At 40.7% G+C, this 21,378-nt stretch overlaps 3 protein-coding genes across 4 annotated transcripts in view; 1 reads left to right on the forward strand and 2 right to left on the reverse strand.

Moving 5' to 3' along the window:
* Nucleotides 1–3,527, reverse strand: part of tnksa (tankyrase, TRF1-interacting ankyrin-related ADP-ribose polymerase a) — an 87,740-nt gene extending 84,213 nt beyond the window's left edge. Inside the window, exons 1-2 of the mRNA XM_085793543.1 lie at nucleotides 2,863–3,527; nucleotides 1,643–1,758 (exon numbers count right to left, since the gene is read on the reverse strand). Of these exons, the coding sequence (XP_085649669.1) occupies nucleotides 1,643–1,758; nucleotides 2,863–3,430 (684 nt within the window). The 5' untranslated portion in view covers nucleotides 3,431–3,527. The remainder of the gene's footprint in view (nucleotides 1–1,642; nucleotides 1,759–2,862) is intronic.
* Nucleotides 3,528–9,276: 5,749 nt separating this feature from the next.
* On the forward strand, nucleotides 9,277–10,436 carry LOC146977382 (claudin-23-like). The gene has a single exon (XM_085793570.1). It carries the CDS (start codon nucleotides 9,356–9,358, stop codon nucleotides 10,169–10,171), a length of 816 nt encoding a protein of 271 aa, XP_085649696.1. The 5' UTR covers nucleotides 9,277–9,355; the 3' UTR covers nucleotides 10,172–10,436.
* Nucleotides 10,437–15,955: 5,519 nt separating this feature from the next.
* Nucleotides 15,956–20,340, reverse strand: LOC146977383 (uncharacterized). 2 transcript variants are annotated; one of them, XM_085792421.1, is made up of 4 exons: nucleotides 20,050–20,340; nucleotides 17,353–17,650; nucleotides 16,349–16,418; nucleotides 15,956–15,969 (listed from the first exon to the last, which is right to left on the reverse strand). In XM_085792421.1, the coding sequence occupies exons 2-3, from the start codon at nucleotides 17,634–17,636 to the stop codon at nucleotides 16,376–16,378; spliced, it is 327 nt and encodes a 108-aa protein (XP_085648547.1). In that variant the 5' UTR covers nucleotides 17,637–17,650; nucleotides 20,050–20,340; the 3' UTR covers nucleotides 15,956–15,969; nucleotides 16,349–16,375. The 2 variants fall into 2 exon arrangements, with proteins under 2 accessions (XP_085648547.1, XP_085648546.1); XM_085792420.1 differs by having other exon boundaries at nucleotides 17,353–17,675.
* Between the last annotated feature and the right edge of the window lie 1,038 nt (nucleotides 20,341–21,378).

The raw sequence follows: 21,378 nt of genomic DNA on the forward strand, positions 1-21,378 counted from the left end.
TCACGCTGCCACTGAACGGAAAAAATGGTGATGCAACATGGCAGCCGAGGTTCGGTGCGTCGCCCCTTGTATATTTGTAACAACTTGTAACAACTCATTCTAAGGTATGAGAAAGCTTTCATTTGTATGCGGGTGTGATTCAACTTCAGTGAAATACGTATTTATTTATGAAAGCAATGTTTGATTTTTGCTAATAAAAAGCCAAATAAGTTACATACTGGGGCTTTAAGAAAACACTTACAAAGACACAAACCCGCTGCAAATACATCAAACATCTTCATCATTTTGACAACACATGAGTTGAGTTGCAACTTGCAAAGACTGCAAATAAATGAACGGCCCTGAAAATATGGCACAAGAGGACACAGGCTGCTGGCGCTGCAGTTAGGATTACAGCTTCACTTAAAATAACCCCCCCCCCTCCCCCCGACTCCCACTCTTGTGTCACCTGGGAACACCTCTGTTGTGTTGCAGGACTGAATTTGCAGCGTGTTTCTTTATCTGCATGTGTCGTGGGGCCATTTTGCAGCACATGGTGTTTAATTGATAAAGATGTTTTCATAAGTTGCAGAGCATTGGGATTTTAGTGCCACCGTAGTGCCAATATTCAATATTTCAGTATGGAGTTGATACCAAAATTATATATTTTTTATCATTTTAAATTGAGAAATATAAACGGTCTTTTCCCACAAAACCAATGTTGCCGTGACACAAAATCTTGACCATGTATGTATGTATTTAAAGGCTGACATATTTGGTTAGAGAGGAAGTCAAACTAGCACAAACTTTTTTTTTTCACTCTTTATATTCCACACTCTGGACACATTTCAGTGAGCACTCAAAAAGTATTGCCAACAATAGAGCACAGTGCCTGAACCAATACCACATCAATGTGCCTGACAATCTCACACCAATCTTTACCCAGAATGCCTTTTTTTTTTTCTTTTTCCTTCAGGCAGCAGCTCATTCCCAGCTTGAAGGGTTCAATCGTCCATTTTGCAGAAGAGACTTTCTGCAGTTGAGAGATCTGACTTTACACCGCCACCAACCACGCTTTTGGTTTAAGTGTTCAAATCGCACTTAAACCAAACAAAAGAGAAAAAGAGAAGAAAAAAGAAAACCTGAAAGCAATAAGGCAGAGAGACCACTATCAGAGGTTCAGCTGTGCGGTCTGAAAGGCTGGATTCAGCTCGGACGGTGTTTTTATTCTCATCACAATGCTAATCATCGCTGTGATTATACAGCTGCGTCAGAACAGCCTTTTTTTTGACAATGCTGCAAAGTGCTCTCCAACAAAGCTCTAAAAGCCTTGAAAAAAAAAAATCTCAAACTGTAAACACTAGATTGATCACCACGGTTAATGGTCGGGGGGGGGGCAAAAAAGCTTTAGCACATCTGTCACAGATAATCCAGAGCATCATCATCATCATCAGACACACAGGGAGTAAACGTTGAGGTTTTTTTTCCCTCTGTGTGATCTCTCAGGCTGACTGTGCATCATCAACATCATCACCATGGCCGCGACAGACGACCACAGCAGGTGTAATGTAATCTCTTTTTAACAGCGACAAAATAATCCCCCGTCCTGAACATACAGACGAGCAGATCGGCAAACAATCACGCCCCATGTCGAGTGTCTCACCTCAGAGTGACCGAACGAGCAGGCGTTGTGCAGAGGGATCAGACCCCCGTCGTCCCGGGCGTGCACGTTGGCACCCATCTGAAGCAGGTGGTCCACCACGTCTCTCCGGCCAAAACCTGGGACAAAGGCAGAGAGAGATGAAGAAGCTGTAATAACCTTCAAAATAAAAGTCATTAATACTCTCTATTACAAATCTTAGCTATACTCTTCATTTCCTCTCCTACGTCTTAATTAATTTGTTGTTCAAAATAATTTCTCTTTTGGCCCTTGTTTTTCTTATTTACAGTTCTGGTTTATTTGTAAAGTGTTTGTAGCAGCTGTTTGGGGAAAGTGCTGTACGTGAATGTGAAGCTTGTTATGTCTTCAATACAAATGTGTCGCGGGACTGCGGAGAGTCTGCTCTTGCTCAAGCTGCTGAGGATTAGGAAAACCTGAGATGTGAAACAGCTGTGCATGCTTTTTCTTTTTCATCTTTTTTTTTTTTGTCTGCACAGAAATAAAAGCAGTCACATCTGGAACAGAAGAGATGAAACGAGCATAAGTGCTTTTAATGACTATCCTGATCATTTTTACTTTGATTTGAGTTTTTCTCTATTTTTAATTTTTTTTGCACTCAATTTTGATGGAAGCCATGTCAAAGGCAATGTTTAAATATGTTGTGTTAGGATAAGTTGGACTTGTTGCAGGCTGATGATCATGTGCATTCACCTGCTGCACACTCAAGACAGGCCATGTGTCTACACAAAACATCTCATTGAATATACTCATTGTCTGTATTCTACTTGTAAACATTAAAAAGACAGTGAGCTCAGACACTGGGCCTCCTGCAGTGCTTCATTTTAAAAACAATATCTGTACAGTTTAAGGAAACATTGCATTGTGGCCCTTCAATCCACCCTGCTGATATGATGACTGTCTAATGACAAATTTTAAGATCATTTCCAAGCTTTCAGTAAATGAAATGCAAGTCAACTAGTCCCAGTCCTTGCCACATCGGGTGATTTGTTCCTGGGAGAGATGAGGACCTGGCGGAATGAGTGTGATATTACATTAGCCTAAATGTTAGTTTCAGATTGATGATTTAATGCAGCCTCTGCCTGTGACCAGTGTTTATGAGCTTCCCTCTGGTTACTCCCAGTCCCATCCCCTGGCTGTAGCTGAACAAACAGTGTGAAACTGAGGCTGTGGTTTGTTTAGGATGTGATTTTCGTGATGGTTACCTGCAGCGAAATGCAGGGGTGTCGACTTTCGTCCTGCCATGTCTTTGGCGTTCACATTCACCGTGTCCACCAGTTTCTTCACCCTGGAGACATCCCCGTTTCGACAGGCTTCAAACAACTCCCTGAAAGCCCCGTTAGCACCGCCACCGCTACCGCTACCGCCGCCACCTCCACCGCTACCGCTGCTGCCGACGCCGCCGCCGCTGCTGCTGCCCGGGTTACCGCTGCCCGAGTCGGGGGTAGAGCCGGGGCTGGTCCCGCTGCCTTCGGTGGTGGTCGGGGAGCTAGCGCTGCTGCTGGAGCTGCTACTGCTACTGCTGTTGCTGCTGCTGCTGGTGCTGCTGGAGAGGGCCGGAGCCGGAGAGCTGCTGCTGCTGCTGGGAGAGGCCGGGGCAGCCTCGCCGTCAGGAGCGTCCTCCATCGCGTCTCCGCGGGAAAGCGGTGCGGCATCGTCGGTGGGTGCCGGCGGAGAGCCGGGAGGGCTGGCGGGGACAGAGGAGCCGCGGGGCGGGGAGGACAGGAGGCTGCTCGGCTGTTGCTGCTGAGAGGAGCGACGAGGCGTCGCCATTTTCACAACACAACAGTCCCTACTAGCAACAAAAACACTGCTGACAATTTCCTGCCTGGGAAAACCAAACTTCCGCTCGGGTTTACAGGGATTAGTGTTGGACAACAGACTGGATTGCATCTCCGGGGGGGTTCAGAAAGACTGCACAGGATCAGGACACATCAGTCACATAGGCTACTACGCCTAATATTACAGAAATGTAGAGAATTACTCTTTTTTTCCCCCTTTTTTTAAACACTATTTACTTGACATTGAAGGAAATTTGTTTTTACTTTTTATTGTTATTTTAATTAGTTAGCCTAGTTAATTAAAAGCTATAAATATTGTAGGTAACTCACCTTTACAAAATAAAACGTGCTTCTGTTTACCTTTACTTCTACTATAACCCGAGTTGATGATGCTTTCTAGTGGGATTAATTTTGTAAGGTACAAAATGATAATATTTTGTATGGGGCACATAAGCTGTGCATTTTTCAGCCTTTATCATAGGCTATAGGTTTAAATAGCATTTTAGTTGTCATCTAAATGCATCAAAACTGACTAATCAGGATGAAGTGCTGAGAAGGAGCATGAATATTAGTTAATATGTGAAGAGGAGTCATTTTAGCCAATCCTATTTGATGTGTCAGCAGGACTGGATGGAAACAAGGTGGCCATCTAGTGGAGACCACTGGTAATGAAGAAAGTTCCCCATAACTTTTTCATACAGAAAACAGGGACTGTGACAACTGATAAAGACAAAAATGTATGGAGTGAAGGCTAATTCATAGATGAACATACAATACACTGTCTTTTTGACTCAAATGACAAAAGGCATTGTAGCAGAGATTTTTTTGCCTACCTTATACAGCAGGTGTATGGCAGACAATACAGTATACAACTGAGAGACAATATGCACCTCTAACATCTTAGCATCTCTCTGTATCTTGTTTGTCCTATATTTTATATTTTTTTACCAGTCCACCACAGTGTGCACTGCATGTGTGAATGTACTGCTGCTGTAATCCTGTGAATTTCCTCACTGTGGGATAAATAAAGGCATATTTTACTTTACTTTACTTTAACATTATGATATTGTTTTTAAAAGATATGAATGAAAATCAATAATTTTCTCCTTCTGCAGTTAAAGAAAAACATTTTACAATGATCAGTGGTCAATTCAGCTGATTTACATAGGCATACATACATTAGACATTTTGTCACGTGAGTTAGCATGCTAGTTTTGTCAGACAGATTATTCCACTAAAGCTGTATCCTGTTTACTTTTATTTATTTTTTCTGCCTTCAGTTGGAATCCAAGCTGCAATTATCTATCCAGAAACTTAACATCTCAGAGTATTTGTCCACCTTCCTATTGCAGAAATACAGTATGAACAGAACAGCCGTTTTGGATTGATAAACACATTCAAATTCACAGGCAAATGTCTGAATGTATGATTCACCTGAGCTGCACATTTTTGGACTCTAGAGGGAAACCTGAGCACCCAGATCGACACCTACACAAACATGATGACAGCAACATACAGATGGCTATGATCAGGGCCAAGGACCTTCTCGATGAGATAGACACTAGTTTGTACAGAGCTTTGAATAACTGTTGTAAGACAGTTTAGAGTTGGGCAGGTACGTACAGCCTCACAAAACAGCACTTATCTTATTAATTCCTAAAAATTATTTCTGGTTTGGTTTATTTACTAAGAAATCAATCACTTGCCAGTAAATAAAAAGTGGCATGCGTCATATAGCCAAGGAAGCCAAGGACTGTGGTGTGTGTGTGTGTGTGTGTGGTGCAAGGCCAGCAGTCCAAGTTTTTAAACAACATCCTGAACGAACTTGATTAAACCCTGACAAAACCTGTAGTGCCCAGTGTCTCTGAATGAAAGAGATGTGCTCCCTACTGTAACCAATGTGATTACAATGTGTGCAGTTTCCACAACCATCATTGCCACGCATGAGCATGCCTCTGCTGTGTTTACACTAAATCCAAACTTATTACACCAACAGTGTATTTAATTACGTGCAATGAAACACAATACAATACCCCTAGGTCTAGAACACAGATAATTGCAGAACTTCAATCTTACAACTCAGAACAGTCAATGCATTTCTCATAACACCATATCAACTGTGCAAAGTCTCTGAATCAATCAAAACCTTGTTCATGTGTCACAGTTACTACAACATGTTTTGATATTTTGCTGAAAAACCTGCTTTAGAAAAAGAGAGCAGAAAAAAATATATACTTTTTTAAGCATTTTTTGTGAAACTGGTTGTTAAAAAATGTACTGTAATCAATGTGACTGAGGACTGTTATTCTGACTATAAATAAAATGAAAATGTCTTGAGTTGTGAGGTATGTGGTTAGTGTACTGAGAAGTTTGAATGTGCGTGAGGAATGTGGACTGAGAGTGATGTTTCTGGTGTGTGAGCTGCATCACTGAGAAGAACTTGTAAAGTTTCAGTGAGATCCGAATTTTCTTTTTCAACCACGACCAAGAATCCTTGATACAACAACAATAAATACAAACAGTGCAAACAGGACAACAATATCCTGTTAAGATGCAGTTTAAGAATATCGGACAATACTCACTTACCGTACGATGGGCAAACTGATTTTTATAAACAGTCTAGTATTATAATAAACAATCATTTCATAAGCAACCACGCCAACCACAACTGTTATTTTTCAGTTTATCTAAACCTTCACAAAGTTATGTGCGGGACCCACTTTCTTTCATGGCTGTCAGTAAAGGTACGAGGAAACACAAGGACATTTTGAGAACATTAGTCATCATTTGGAGATAATGTGTCATGTAATCATGATAGATTGATGGATACACAGATAGGTAGACAAGTAGGAAAGTAGGTCAAAAAATCATAAATAATACTTTTAAGTGTCTTAGTATTTGGGACGAATAACTGTGTCACCGCCAAGATGACAATCAGTAAAAATCAATAAAACCACAAGAAGACGGAGTTCACAAGTACAAACCCAATATCAATATGGAGAGACAAGTTGCCTTGAGTGAGCAGGATTAAGTAAAATCAGGAAAAGCTGCATGATAAAAAGTACTTTTTTAAGAAGTGATTTAAAAAGGTCACTGATTCTTCTGTTTCAGCTCGTTCCATCCAGAGTCTCTGGGCTCCGAATTTGCCTCAGGAACAACTAAGAGACCATTGCACATAGATCTCAGGATAGCAGCTGGTCTATATCATAGATAGACTGTATAAAAAAGGGTCTATGCTGAAGCACTGCTGTGGATGGGGCGATGGTACTGGGCAGTGTATCAGACCCAAAATGACAATTAAATGTAAAACTGTTCAACTCTCATAGCTGATCCTGTGCTCTAGAAGTCTATGCAAATAGGCCATAAGCTGAACAGTTGATCACGTTATACCTGCTGCAACAGTGACTCAGCATGTAGAGGGAATAAAACAAGGCTGTGGCATCATGGGATAAGAACGCAAAGTTCTGTCAGGTCGGTTAGTCTACATGCCTGTCATGCTTCTTCAAATTGTCATTTGTGTGTCAAAGCTCAACACTTGCCAGAAAACTATTTACAGACAAAACAAGATGCAGCCACTCTGAGAACATAAGACAAGTCAGCCGAGGAAATCGCTTTTATATCCTTAACTTTAACAAGCAAAGAATATAATAATAATAATATATAAGGTCTCATTGGTTAATGAGGCTGCTGGTCACCAAAGTGCAGATAGTTTCCACCATACTGCACACAAATGGCATAAGGTCAATGACTCATCCTTTTCCATTGCAAAACCTGTTCTCCCTAATACAAGTACTCATTGGGGTAACAATCTAATGTGGTGTTGATAGATGATGAACATGTGAAACTGGGAAGAGGTCATTAACAGTATCTCTAAAGAAAGTCACCAGCAGCCAGGGCCGTTGTATAGGGGAGAAAGGTGATGATAATTCTAGGGGCCCAGCGCCCAGTGGGGCCCATAAAAAACCCCAGTAGTCTAATCTTTGTATGACTGAATTATTCTGCATAAGACCCTGACTAATACTCATAGTACACTGTAAAAACTCAACATCTTTCCAAGAATTTGTGTCTTATTTCTTGTCCAAATGTCTCATTTCTAGTCAAAACTAATCTCTTTCCAATTAAATTAAGACTCATCACCTAAACAATTAACTTGTTTTTAGATCATTTTCACTTGTTTCAAACAAATTTTCACTTGAAATAAGTAGAAAAATCTGCCAGTGAAAGCAAGTTTTTTGTGCTTGTAATAAGGAAGAAAAACTTGTTCCACTATCAGATTTTTTACTTATTCCAAGTGAAAATATGCTTGAAAGGAGTAAAAAGTGTCTAAAAACAAGCTACTTTTAATATGATGTGTCTTATTTTAAGTATAATGATATTTGTTTTGACTAGAAATTACATTTTGACCAGAAATAAGACAAATATTCTTGGTAAGATAGTACTTGAGTTTTTGCAGTGTAATGCTGCATTAGCATCAAAACAAAGTAGGCTAAATAATAAATGATAATACATACGTAGTCTAAGAAAAAAAAACTGGAAAAGTTAGGGGGAGGGGCCCACTTTAGTATTCTTTAAGGGGGCCCAGAATTCCTAGCAACGGCCCTGCCAGCAGCTAGAAACGTGACATCTCTACTGTGAGTCTCACTCGTTGACATTGCTTTCAGGGGTGTGCGCTTGATGATGTCATGAGACTTGCCCATGAGTAGGGTTTTTGAACATCGCTGCTGAGCACCGTGAAGGTTACTCTCTAAAGAGACTTTTAATTAGCATTTGTGAATGGTCTACTCTCAGGGGTTTATCTGACCTCGGGGAGAGGAGGAGGGGGAGGGCTGTGGTGAAGGAGGCAGAAAAAGTGAAATAAACATGGAGGTAGATCAAAACTAGACAAATCTGCAGATAGAGATGAGGGAGGAGAGACAAAGTGACAGAAAGGTATTTTGAGCTGATGGTTCCTGCAGAACTACATTCTTATCAAAAACCATTCCCACACAGCTTCAGTGTCTTTTTTTCAAATGTCAGAGCAGGACTACTAAGTTGTAACAAACTTATCCAAATAGGAAAGCAATTAAATCTCTATGAGAATATTACACATTTTGTAGGGCTCAAGCAATATATTAACTCAGTAGGGGATTATAGAATTTATATCCACCCACATTATGCTATGTTCTTTTTCATACAAGTGTCATTCTGGTTTTGTAGACGTGTTATGAAAAGATGAACTGCCACAATCCTCACCATCATTCTCTACAAGCTGTTCTCTGTCATTCATAGAATTAGACATTTTCTTAATAAACAAAAGGGTGGAAATCCAAATATGTTGTTGTCTGTCATTAAATACTGATATTAGCTAGCCTACGTTTAATGATAAATATAGCCTAAGGGTGAATGGCTGTGTTGGTTGTATTTTGCTTTCTGTAGTGGTAACCTATCCATTTCATTTCAATAGACTTGTTTATGATTTTCAGATATCTTTTTGACTAAGTTAGACCTATTTCAATGATAGTTGAATGATAGTAGGCTATAAGTCTTTATTAAAGCAAAAGTTTAAAAAAAACTTGGTTGAGTTAACAAAGGTTGGAGAGAGCTGACGATACAGCCCATGGTTTCAGTAACCCACTGATCTTTTTCTTGTCGTTTATCATGGAGCCTATCACAGATTTGCATGATAGTCGCCCCGTCGAAACTGCCCTCTCCCCACCTTTAACTGATGAGAAAGCTTCTCGCTCCGGCCGCACATGGCGCGCCACACCTCCTATACTGAGGCTGACAGGTGAGGCTGAGGCCACGCCCACCGGCAGGTTTCAGTCCGACTTGTTTTTTAAGACCAGATGTTTGGGCTGTCAAAACACACTGGCTAAACTACTACGCACAGTTTGCAAGTAAGGAGCGCACGCATCAACAAGCAGCAGCAGCAGCAATCATGCCGAGACGATCAACACAGGAGTGGATCAGGTTGTCCCTGCGGACCCCGGGCATCCTGATCTTCGGGATGGTCCTGGCTCCCTGCGGCTGGATCCTGGACCTGACCGCCACGGTGGCACCGAACTGGAGGACCCTGCAGCCGACCACCCTCCCGCCCAACGAGTTCATCCAGCAGGGCATCTGGGAAATCTGCAGGGGCAGCACGACCTCCCAAAGGCAGGACTGCTCGCTCCAGGACACGGATTACTTCGCACACGAGGTGATCCGGCCCGCTCAGGGGCTGATGGTGGCCTCGCTCATCGTGACTCTCATCGGGCTGGCCGTGGCCATCCCCGGGGTGCGCTGCTGGAAAGACCGGCCGAACTGGGTCGTGGCAGGCCTGGGCGGGCTGCTGATCTTCCTCTCGGGCGTCATGACCATCATCCCCATCGCCTGGTACACCCACGTCCTGACCCAAATCCCATCGGTGACCCCGCTGGTGAACGTGCAGGTGGGCTACTGCATCATCCTGGGATACATCGGCGGGATATTTGAAATCCTGGGCGGCTTCGTCATGTTCATCGGGATCTGCCGCTGCTGTGGAGGAAAGAACCGAGGAGAGGTGCGGGTGGATGAGCTCAGGCGCCAGCAGCACCAGCCCAAGCCGACGAGAACCATCACCGTGCCGTCCCTGGACCGGGCCAGGAGCAACGCCAGCAGCGTCCCCTACGCGAGGGACTCCATGGATGATGATGTCTCCTTCCCCCGGGCCAAGAGCCCCGCTCGGTCGGTCAACACCTCCGTCTCCGCCAGACCTTATGATGCTGACCTATGAGAAGCACATCTGCCACATCTGGAGGCTCACTAACACCCACAGCGAAAGGAAAAACAACTGGAGGATGGACATGTCTATTAGAAAACGGAACTGAGAGAGGGAACTGTGGTAATTACACTATGTATTAGGCCTGTCTGTCCAGGCTGCATGATCACAGTGAATTCTGGAATAGGTTAATACAAACTAACACCATAAAACCACTCCATAACACCCATAGTTGACTGTGAGAAATTAAATTAATTATTCAGTATCAAACGATCAAATATTCTATAAAATAGGTGTAAATTGTCTTTATTAAGTATAGCAGAATCTTTTTTAAAACCTTCTTTGAAAACTATTGTGGATTCTTGAAGGCATGGATCTAATATGTGTAGACTAATGAAGGACAGGGCCATGGCTGTGGCCACAGATGAGACTCATGATGGACTTAGCTTGGCCATGATTAATTGTCAAATGAAAGTATGACAGATGCTGCCTCAAGCTGTGTCAGGTCAGGGAAGTGAAGGACTCTGTCAGTTCAACAGGTTGTTGTGGAGAGAAAAGCTGCACTGCTGAGTAAACCTGAGATAAAGTGATGGCTGTCTTTAAAATTCTGCAGATAATGCTGAACTCCTTTTGTAAATAGTCTTTGTCTTTAAGGACGCTTTTCCTTATGTCTGCTTCATTTGGCTAATGCATGAACCCCCCCCTGATTTTTTATTGTAAATACTGTAACCTACCCTTATGCACTTTACAATTATGGCAGACCTTGCCGGCCACCTGCTGACAACATCAACATTGTTCTTGCTACAGTATGTGATCTAAGTGCTGTTTGATTAAATGTGCACTGTTTTTTCTGAATAACAGATGACTGTTAGTCTTTTTCATTGACATAACTCTTTAATTTGTTTTTTAAGTGGAGACGAGGTGAAAAGTAGCCTAAAGGTAAAGCAAGTAAGTAAAGAAAATAAAATTTAAAAAACAAATCTGATAATTGAAAAAAGCAGGAATAACAAGAAAACAACGATTCAAATACATGTTGACTTATGCTTGTCTTAGGGCTTTCTCTTAAGTGGATCAACTGTCTTATTGATACTGACACAAACACATCATTCATGAGGGCAAAGAGAGGTTCAAAGTCTGCCTTCAGTGTGGGAATCTAAACATTTCATGTTTAAGAGAAGCAGGCAAATATTTTATCATCCGACTAATTATATTATAATATTTTATCTATTATGTAACAACTCCTGTGCTGCCACAACCAGATTCATATAAGTTACTATTCAAACACACATATAAAACAAATATACAGCACAGGGATGTTTTCCGTCTCTGCCATCCACTCTGCTCCGTTTAAAACCGAACAGACAATGCAGACCGACCGGTTTGATAGGCTGGTCTCATTACTGGTCCAACAGCATTTCCTCTTCTGTTTAAACTGGCTCAACATCTCAAACAAGGCGACACTGTTGTGAACTATTATTGTCCCTGCTTCTGCTTGGCTTCCTGTGAGGCTTTCGTAGTTAAATTGCCACCCTCTCCCCCCCAGGAAATCATAATGCTGTTCTCCCTGCAGGACCTGTTACATGCCGTAGCTAATGACAGCTGAGTGAGAATAAGGCCGACACAGACTCTGGAGCAAAGCACTGACACTGACATGTGAGTGGATCAGCTCCAGCAGGAAAAGGTGGTGTTACTAAAAATGTTTTTGTTTTGTTTTTTACTTTCTGATTTCACGCAAACAGATTATTTAGTGAAACAGCCAATTTGTCATCCTATTGTGACTGTTTCAGTGTGACATTCCAACCAGGATACATTTTCTTAATAGTGTTTTAAAGTTAGCAAGTAAACTGAAAAGTTAAATCTTTCCAATTACAAATATGGGCAAAGCTCCTTAAGCAGTTTAAAGCATCTTTTTATTACAAAGGTGACAAATCAGCTGACTTTACCTCATGCGCCAACCCCCCACGGCACTGACATGCTCCTCTTTCTGCAAAACAAACATTGAACATGCAAAATCTGCTCAGCAGGTGTTAACCAGGCGTCATCGCCCTCATGGCAGGTCCTTCCAGGTCCTTGTTGAAACGGATACATATTTTCTCATATAACAAGCAGACACCGTTGAGCTCGGGCACTTTGCATGATGCCCTGTTGAGTTTAGGAAACACTGAAGTTTGTGCTATCGTGTCACTGGATACCAGGCAGAGTGCAGACAGGCAGCAGTTTGTGTTTGTGTGAAAAATACACATAGAGTTACAGTTGTTTGTTTTCACGGTGACACACACTTTGACACCTCACAGCAGCTTAGAGGAACGTTTTAACAACTTAATAATGAGAGCGACAAAACAGGTACTTTGGATCGTTATTATATACGTATATATTTGACAAAAAAGAGACAACTGTTCTGATCAATGTGTCTAATGTTGATACTAAACTCCATGATAACTTTTGCTTGTAAAGCAAAAATGCTGAACCTGTGGCAAATGAAGTCACACCAACAAATGACAGTTTGATGAGACAATTATGAACTGAGCTGTAAAACAAACTGATACTAAATATTGATCATCCAGATAAAATCAAATAGTTCTTGCATCTCATGTAAAATCAAACACAGTTAAACCAAATTACTTATGACATTAGAAAAGTTGTTTTTTTTCCCTGTTCTGGTAAAACCCTGGAAAATCCAACCTCAGAAAACGGACTAAAAGAAATCAAGCGCAACCATGTCAGTAAAATACTTTATTTACAACCAAATGTGGTGTTGTGGTGAAAGCTAGAGATAATACAAATGTATGATGATCATATGCATAAGAAATTTAGCACAGATGCACAAATGGACTTAATGAAAGTGTTTAAGACTTGGTAAACAGCACAATGAGCCAATTTTGTCACTGACAGTTTTCACCAGACTCATCATCTTGACAGGATTACTGTACTGTATGACACATGAAAAAAGCGAAAAAAGTAAAAATGGCTGTTGATAAAAAAAAAATAAAAAAAATAGACAATACAACAGTCTGTCCTATATTTCAGACATGTGCAGAACATCTATGTCTGGAAAGGAATTTTAAAATGAAGCAAAACAGGATCAGAGGAGGTGCTCACAACACAGTGGTTTCGGGTAGAGCTTAAAATAGCACTGTCTCTTTCTCTTGGTCAATACAATGCTGCACCTACAGAATCCAGAGCCAGATTAGACTAAGCCTAACAAATCATAATGATAATCAGCAAGTCATTGTTTCCATTGTTCACTGGGAGTTTGATGAACTAAAGTGTTTACTTTACTTGTCATTGTGTCAAATAAATTTAAGCAGGTATATTTACATAACTCATTAACATCAACTTGTGCATCTTGCTAATGGCTGTGGTTCTAGATAGTTCCAAATGGCACACAAAGCAGCATTTCAGTCAGTAGTGTACAAAAAAAGAAACAATACAGCAAAAGAAAGAAAAAAAAAGAGAAAAGAAGCACAACACTGGATAAGTGACGTTGCATAATTTGATTATAGGATTACCAATGTTAAAGCAGAAGTAAGCGATATTTTTGTGTTAATATAAGTCTTAAATAGTTATATCTTCCGACAGCAATCACTTACATAGAGTGTTTGGACCGAAACACGGGTCTGTCAGTCACTCTGTTCTGCTCTGAGCCGAGGAGAAAACTTTTCTCGTATCCTACAAGTTTTATCCAATGAGGAGAGAGAACGGCATGCAGGGCTGTGTGTGCAGCCAAGGGATGCGCGTGAATGTGGTGACATAGGGACGAGGACTGTTATGGTGCGTTCAAGGCAACTCGTATTTTTCCGACCTGTGAAGTCGATCTGGTACATAGACTGTAAAAAAAGACGTACTGGTACGAGTTCACAGGTCGGAAGTTACGAGTGGCCGTTATAGTGCACTTTCACAGGTAAAACAGGTCAGAAAAACACGAGTGGGTTGCCTGGAACAAAGTCGTAAGGTGTGACTTGAAGCTGTAATTTACGGTTTCAAAAGCCTGCCTGGAACGCAGCATTAGCCAAAACGACCGGATCGCTTACTTCTGCTTTAAAGAGACCCTGAGGAGTTTGCTTTTGATTACAAAAGAGTCTCATATTAAAGGGACAACGAGGAGTTTCTATTTGGTTATAAAAAAGTCTCACGTTAATGTGGATGAATCTCCGCTACCCACACTTGTCAATGGGCCCATTTTCGATAAATATATCGTTCTGTCTCTATCGTTATTTTGTTATTATTAGTGGTGGCGGAAATGCTGGTCGAGCCGACCAGCGTTTCCTTCGTGGCGAGTCATGAGAATAACGCCGCAGAATCGCCGTTTATGGTCAGAACTACGACGGTAACTGAACCTCTTTGAACCTCTGACTTTAATTATTGATGAATGAAAACATGAGTCCGTCTTGCGCCGGTCAAAGAATTTTACGGTGCGCGCGGAGGCTCATAAATGTAGTGTGAAAACGCTTCGCTTTTCCAAAACTCCTCGTTGTCCCTTTAATATAGAACGTAGAAAGTCTCTCTGGCTGGATCATGGAAAGTAGTAACATACTACATTTATAAAAGTGGTAACATACTACATTTATAAACAGCAGTTGACCAAAGAGCATCATGGTTTGTTTCTGGCAAAAAGAAAAAAGAAAAAAAAGAAACAATGATGCTGTTTAGGGAAAGATGATGGCTTTGGTTTAATGTAAATGAACAAGTTTAGTCGGAGGTGGCTACAAATTACTTCATTCTGTATTAAAGCACAATGCAATCTTTACCTAACATAACCATAAAAAGTGAAATAATGCTGTAGCCATGGGTTACATGTGGATAGTGTTTTGCAAGATTAGATATTTTACTGGTGCCTGTGAATATTTAAACAATATGTTCAGTATCAATGTATTTGTGCACCTTCAAAATATAAACATAATAATTCTCTTGTTGGCAGAAAATGAAATCAGAATTACATTATGTAGAAAATATAACAGTTTTTGCACATTAGTTGTACAGAGCAGAGGTGTCATTTTTAGTACACAGCAAAATAGGTTTTTCTGAGACTGATCTTTTGTTTATTCTTACTCAGTCATTAGCAGTAAATAATCATAGTAACAATTCTATAAATAACACTAAGTATACACACAGAAATAAATGAACTGGAAGTTCTGAACTTGTTTGTTCCATATACATAATACAAAAGTGGAAATCTAAAAGCATTTTATTGCTCCAATAAGCAAATAGCAATGACAAAACCACATTACCAAAACTGTTTCTTTCAGATGCCAATTGTTTTTTAGGAAAAATTACTTTTAATAACATTCCATCAGTTCAAGGTTCAAAATCCACCTCAATAAAATGCTGCTGTTAACACATGATTGTAAACCTACTACACCAGTCATCTGTTACCTGTCTGTGTGAACTACCTGAGTGCTCTGGAGATGTTTGTAGTTCATATATGTAGTATTTAAATGCAACAATGCTAAGTATGAAAAACATACTGCAGTGAAGTTGCATCACCATTATAAATGTTTTTTTTTTCTTTGGTAAATCACAATGGACTGGCAAGTATGCAGTATTTGGACAATAAGTGTAAATCAGGGTGTAGTTGGACAGAACAGTCTGAACGATCAGCTTTTAGTCTCTTTGTGGAATAAAAGTTCATTTTGTCACTTCAGTATTAGAGTTTCTGGTGCACTGCAACATTCTTCAAACGATGGTGGTCAAAGTCAGGTATTAAGGTAAAAACAAATAGACCTGATTCTGTAAGATTCATAGCCTACTTAAACTGTAAGATCACTGCGGAGAAAAGCTTACAGAAGCTCAACAGTCATGGTGTCATGGTTGACCTGGATGAGAATGAGAAAGTAAGTAACTGTTATCTTCTTAGATTTTTTGTCATTTCTCAGTTAAAGTGAGTGAATGCAGTTTCTGAACTTTCACAGATTTTACATTTTTTACATGCATCACATTTAGACACTCACATATTAAAGACGCATGCATTTTGTGATTTAAGGTAGCTGGTGGAAGTTTTGACCACTAGTAGTACCATAAAGCCATGTTGAGAGTCCAAAATTTATAATTACATAGTTGGCGGCACTAAAATGCCAAAATATTAGCTATGGTAAATGAATTACAGAAATTTTGCAAATCTCACTTATGAAACAATCTATTCTGGCACACTTTCCTCAAATGTAAAACAATACTCATGAACCGCCGTTTTCTTACCTCAGAGAAAATGGAGCTGTCTTCTCATTACACAGCAATGTTATAGCCCTGTTTCTCTGCCTCATGTCTCCTGTTGACAACAGGCAAAAACACACAATTACTTTTCTCATCTTATGTTGATGTTTGGTGAAAGCAAAACAGGTGAGCACTAATTGTTCACATGGCAACTCAAAGCAACAGTAGCCTACAATGTTAAGCGGGCAGGAAAGTGTCCAGACAAGGAGCATTAAACACAATAGTTCAACATCATACATTTCAGAAAGCATGCTTATTTGCCTTCTAGGCAAAAGTGAGATATCAGGACTGATATCAATGCTGTTTCTTGTGCCGCCCTGGAATGAGGACATAGGACTTAGTACAAAGACTGTCAGAGAAACTAGGTTAACTCTGTTTAAAGTTCTGTAGCATAACAATTAAAAAAAACAAACATGAGTTGCATGATATGGTCAGTTCCCCTTTTTTAAAATTATGTCCACATAGCATTGATTGAAGTGAATATGCCTTGAGATAGCTAATGTGTGTTATGATTCGGAGCTATACAATTATAAGCCTCCTCATGGGAGTCACCCAACCTTTTAAATGAGCTGTTCCAAAGTATAAATGTTATAGTATAGGCATTACACTTTAATGCTTAAAGAATAAGCCAGCGCCGATCCCGTGGGTTCCCCACTGCTCGAGCACCCACTGAATAGGTTGAGCACCCACTGGGGGCAGGGCCTAATTTGACTCGCAAATCAGAACTGGTTGCTACCTATTTGATCGGCTCCGGGACATCCACTGTCAATCAAAATCTTTAAATAAACCGTGAGTAATTTTATTTGTGGTCTGTCTGTGTTTTATTTCTCTTTGTCCTTTGGGGTTTAATGCAAAGAAATTACCTATAATATCATTCTTCAGTCTCAGTTTGAAAAGAAAGCAAACAAGCTCAAAACAACTCCTTCAAGACCAACAAGTCCCACAGGGAGGCCATGTCCTGTTCATGACACTGATGTAAATAACGTTACCTGTGATTCTTCTTTTGCCTCTGTCGCAACTTGGCAAATATGAAAGCCAGGATCAGCAGCCCGATGATGACGACCACCACGCTCAGGGTCAGCGGCAGACTCAACGCCCCGTTGACCGTATCGTCGCAAAACTCGCCACGGTATCCCAGATTACAGTCGCACACCAGGTCGCCGCCACCTCCCATAGGTACGACACAGGCGCCATGGCTGTTGCACTGAAGGTCCCCGCAGGTCGGCAGGTTGTAGTCGATGCCTCTCGGTTGGGGAAGGCCGGGGGTTGACATCACAGGAAGTGGGCCTGAAGGAGGAAATAAAGGAAGCAACTGGTAGATTCAGGGAGTGGAAGGGAGAATTGAAGAGGAGTGAGATGAATGGATGGATGAGACACACCCCGGAGCACAATAGATACAAAGGGATAAAAAACAAAGCTAGTAGCGACTCTCACTCTATAGTCTAACTTACTGGACTAGATTGCTTTAGGTCACATTGGATACAACAATGAGCCGCTATTGTAAAGACACCGGCCAGGGCTAGCTGGTTAGCATGCTAACCTCAGAGGAGGATGAGAGATTTACAAATCTTTTTAAAAATTACGTTCAAAAAACTGCAATCCCCTCGGCTTCCTCTGGGGGCTGGTGTCAGAAGGGAGCATTCCCCATAGACCCCATGTTAAAATTGCCGACTTTACATCCTCAGTAAACATGTTAAAAGCCTGGTGTCAGAACTTTTTTTTTTCTCAATCGATAGTTTCTACCCCCGCACACACTCTGAGGGGGGTGAATTTTTTTTTAACTCTACCGTTTTACTGTTATTAGGTTAAAACTTTGGCCAATTAGGGCGCGGAAACGTTGAGTGACAGGTCCGAGCAGCTCCGTGGACAGCTGCTTCGAGGCCAGTGGGCGGGTTCTCGGCCGGCCAATCCAACATGGCGCTGTTCAGGCCGCCATATTTGAGTCACAAAAACGACTCCCCAAAACCAATGGGTGACGTCACGGACGCTACGTCCATTCTTTTTACAGTCTATGCCTGGTACCAGTAGAAGGGGCGGGGCAAGCAGTGGTTCATTTGCATTTAAAGAGACAGGCACTTAAACCTGCCGTTCTGAACAGGGCTGTTTTGAGAGGATGAAAAAAGAGCCGTTATGTTTGATCCTTGGGGTATTTTGACCACAGCATGTCACAGACATGTCTTTAAGACACCTGGAAACTATTTTAATTTGTGGAAAAGGGGCATGATATGTCTCCTTTAAGTTTGAAGCTGAACTTGTAACGTTTCCTCTGAACTAAACAACTGTTAATGCTAACACTGGCTACATAGCAATAACTTCTCTGTGCAAAATAAATCATATTCCATGACTCTCTTTGTCCCTCTTTGCCAACATCAATTTGTTAGGGTACATTGCAATATGCTGCCTTCAGGCCCCTTCTAGAAATATCTGAATTATGTGCTGTATGAAGAAAGAACACATTGCAGGTAGGTATATGCCTCACAGGCTGATGATAATGGTTCTGCACTTATTCTTGAATCAAAATGGATCCAGTTCAGATACATGTAAAATGTGTGCTTCATCTTACTAATGATAAAAAAACAATTTAATAGAACTAAGTCTTGTTTTTATGTTTCTATTCCTAAGCTATTAAAACAACGACAAAAACAAACTAGGCCTATACTTTGCAGGGCAGCTTTGGTGTATTTTTACAAGGAAATTTCATTGCACACACAAACAGAACTGTGAGTTCCTTGTTGGACGGTGGCCCGCCCTCAAATATATTTTACTTTTAAATCACCACAAACAAATAACCAATACAACAAACATGGCAACCTGCCCAACAGCACACAATAGTTTAAGAGACTAACCCTGGACAATTAATCTAAGATAAAATTTTAACGATGGGGCCAAGTGTAATATCCAAATTGCAGGAGCTGTAATTTATCTCATAGGTATGGGCACAAAACAACAACAAAAAAACAATGTTCATGTTTATGTTGTTCATGTTTTTTCTGTTCTGTAGGCTATTGCGAGTGCAATATTTGCCAAACTACTGGCAATTTGTGGTTTGTTCCACTATGTCAGAGACAATTTGCAGTTGTTCTTTCCACATGATAAATCAGGTTGTAGTTTTATATCTCCATGGATTTCTTGTTTTATAAAATTTTCCAGGGTATTTTAGAAAGTGAACAGGATCACTGACTCAGCCTGAGCCAGAGCTGCTTGACATCAGCTCCTGTTAAACAAACACTGACCTTATAAAATGAGCTAACAAACTCTCAGTATGATTCGACCCCAGATAGATCGCTGAATGAAACAGTAGCCTTGTCTATTTCACAGTGATCTTACATAGCAAACAAAGTAGGACAATACATTCCTTTGCTATCATTGACATACTTTTAGTCATCTCTATTCTGAGCCACTAACTAGACTTCAGAAACCAAGTGTTGCATCACAGCCGCCTGTACCTTACATTTAGATGTGTGGGGGAAAAAAACACATTTCAAAGATTTAAGAGACAAGACTGACCATTATAGAAAACTCTCCAGCATAGTAGTTAACTGATAAGAGCAGTGGTGTTGAAGTCAATCTGCCTCTCAAAGCATCTCGTCAGTCAGGTTTCCCACCAACACAGGAAGGTTGTATTCAACACTGGCTTGAGGGCGTCAAAGAGGAAAATACAACAAAACAAAAACAGATTTACTCACAAAAACGAAGAATGGAGCTGTGGTGTCCCAAAATGTACCAACTTTAAGTTTCTCCTCTGTGCTCGTCCACTGCTCAGGTCTCCGGGTCCTTGAACAGAGAAACTGAAGTTCCTCTTTCACTGAGGGAATCTGCCACTAAAGGCACGGGGGGAAGAGGAAGAAAACTGAGACCTGTGAATACCTGCCTGCTTCTTTTTTTCTCACACACACACACACACACACAAAATCAGCTTCTCCTCCCTTCTGCTTTATCTTTGAACTGGCTTAGTCAAATACACAGTCACGCTCACACGAATTAGCCCTGTAGTAACTTCACATTTCACAAGGAGAGTTCTAATTATATGCTTAAGTGAACCACTGACTCATATGTAGGCACCTATCATGCCTAGAGGTCGCCAAATTAGGAATCACATAAACATAAAATATGCAAAGACAAGTTAAATGAATGTAGAAAAAGTTGAATATGGCTTTGATTTGATTGGCAACATACAAATTAAAACACACAATAACACATACGTGCACTCAAATGCGCACACACCCTTACTTGAGGACTATTATTCTGAAAAACAGTGGGTGTGTTCTCCAGACAGTGGGGGATGGAAGTACAGGGAGGCTAGTTGGGACAAGACAAACTGACATGCCTATATACCAAGCAGCAGCTCAGCATTGAGTAATTGTCAAACAATGCTTCAGTGTTTTGTTTCTCTCCTCATCTCTGTGCCACTTATGCAGTGTTTCAATATGGCCAAATTCTGAACATGGCGGTTGTTACAGTATGTCCACGTTGACAATGAAACAAGTTTGCTCGTAATGCTACATATTAATTTCAATGCTGCTGCTAATTTCAGATTTTATAATTGAGATGTGGCCTCACAAAACACACAAGTTAAAGACAAATAAAATGGAATACAATATATACATTAAAAAATTGTAGTTATCAGTTGTTAGTTAGTTGTCAGTTGTTACCAAGATTTAAACCCTAACCTCTATTAAGCCAGATCCACTGATAACAATGTTAGTAACATTGTCTGTTAATCTCCCTTGTTATTATTGGTTATTCTTATTATGGTTATTATTATATAAATATTATATATTTTTTAAAGATACATAGATGATACGAAATGTTGCCACATTGTTTTTGTTTAATCTGGTGTGACTGGTACTTATTGCCTAGCTATTGCAACATGACTCTGTGCTTTGCTCAGTGATCTATGATCTGTTGTCAGGCTTGTGTCCCGTGTCTGACTCATTCTCAAATTCTGCTTTTAAATCAAGAAATGTCTTGAACCTGTGTTATTTCACAGGATTAGTGACAACATGACCAAACAG

Source organism: Trachurus japonicus, chromosome 12 (genome assembly GCF_045865225.1).
Source record: "Trachurus japonicus isolate A0001 chromosome 12, Traja_1.0".
Lineage (NCBI taxonomy): Eukaryota > Metazoa > Chordata > Actinopteri > Carangiformes > Carangidae > Trachurus > Trachurus japonicus.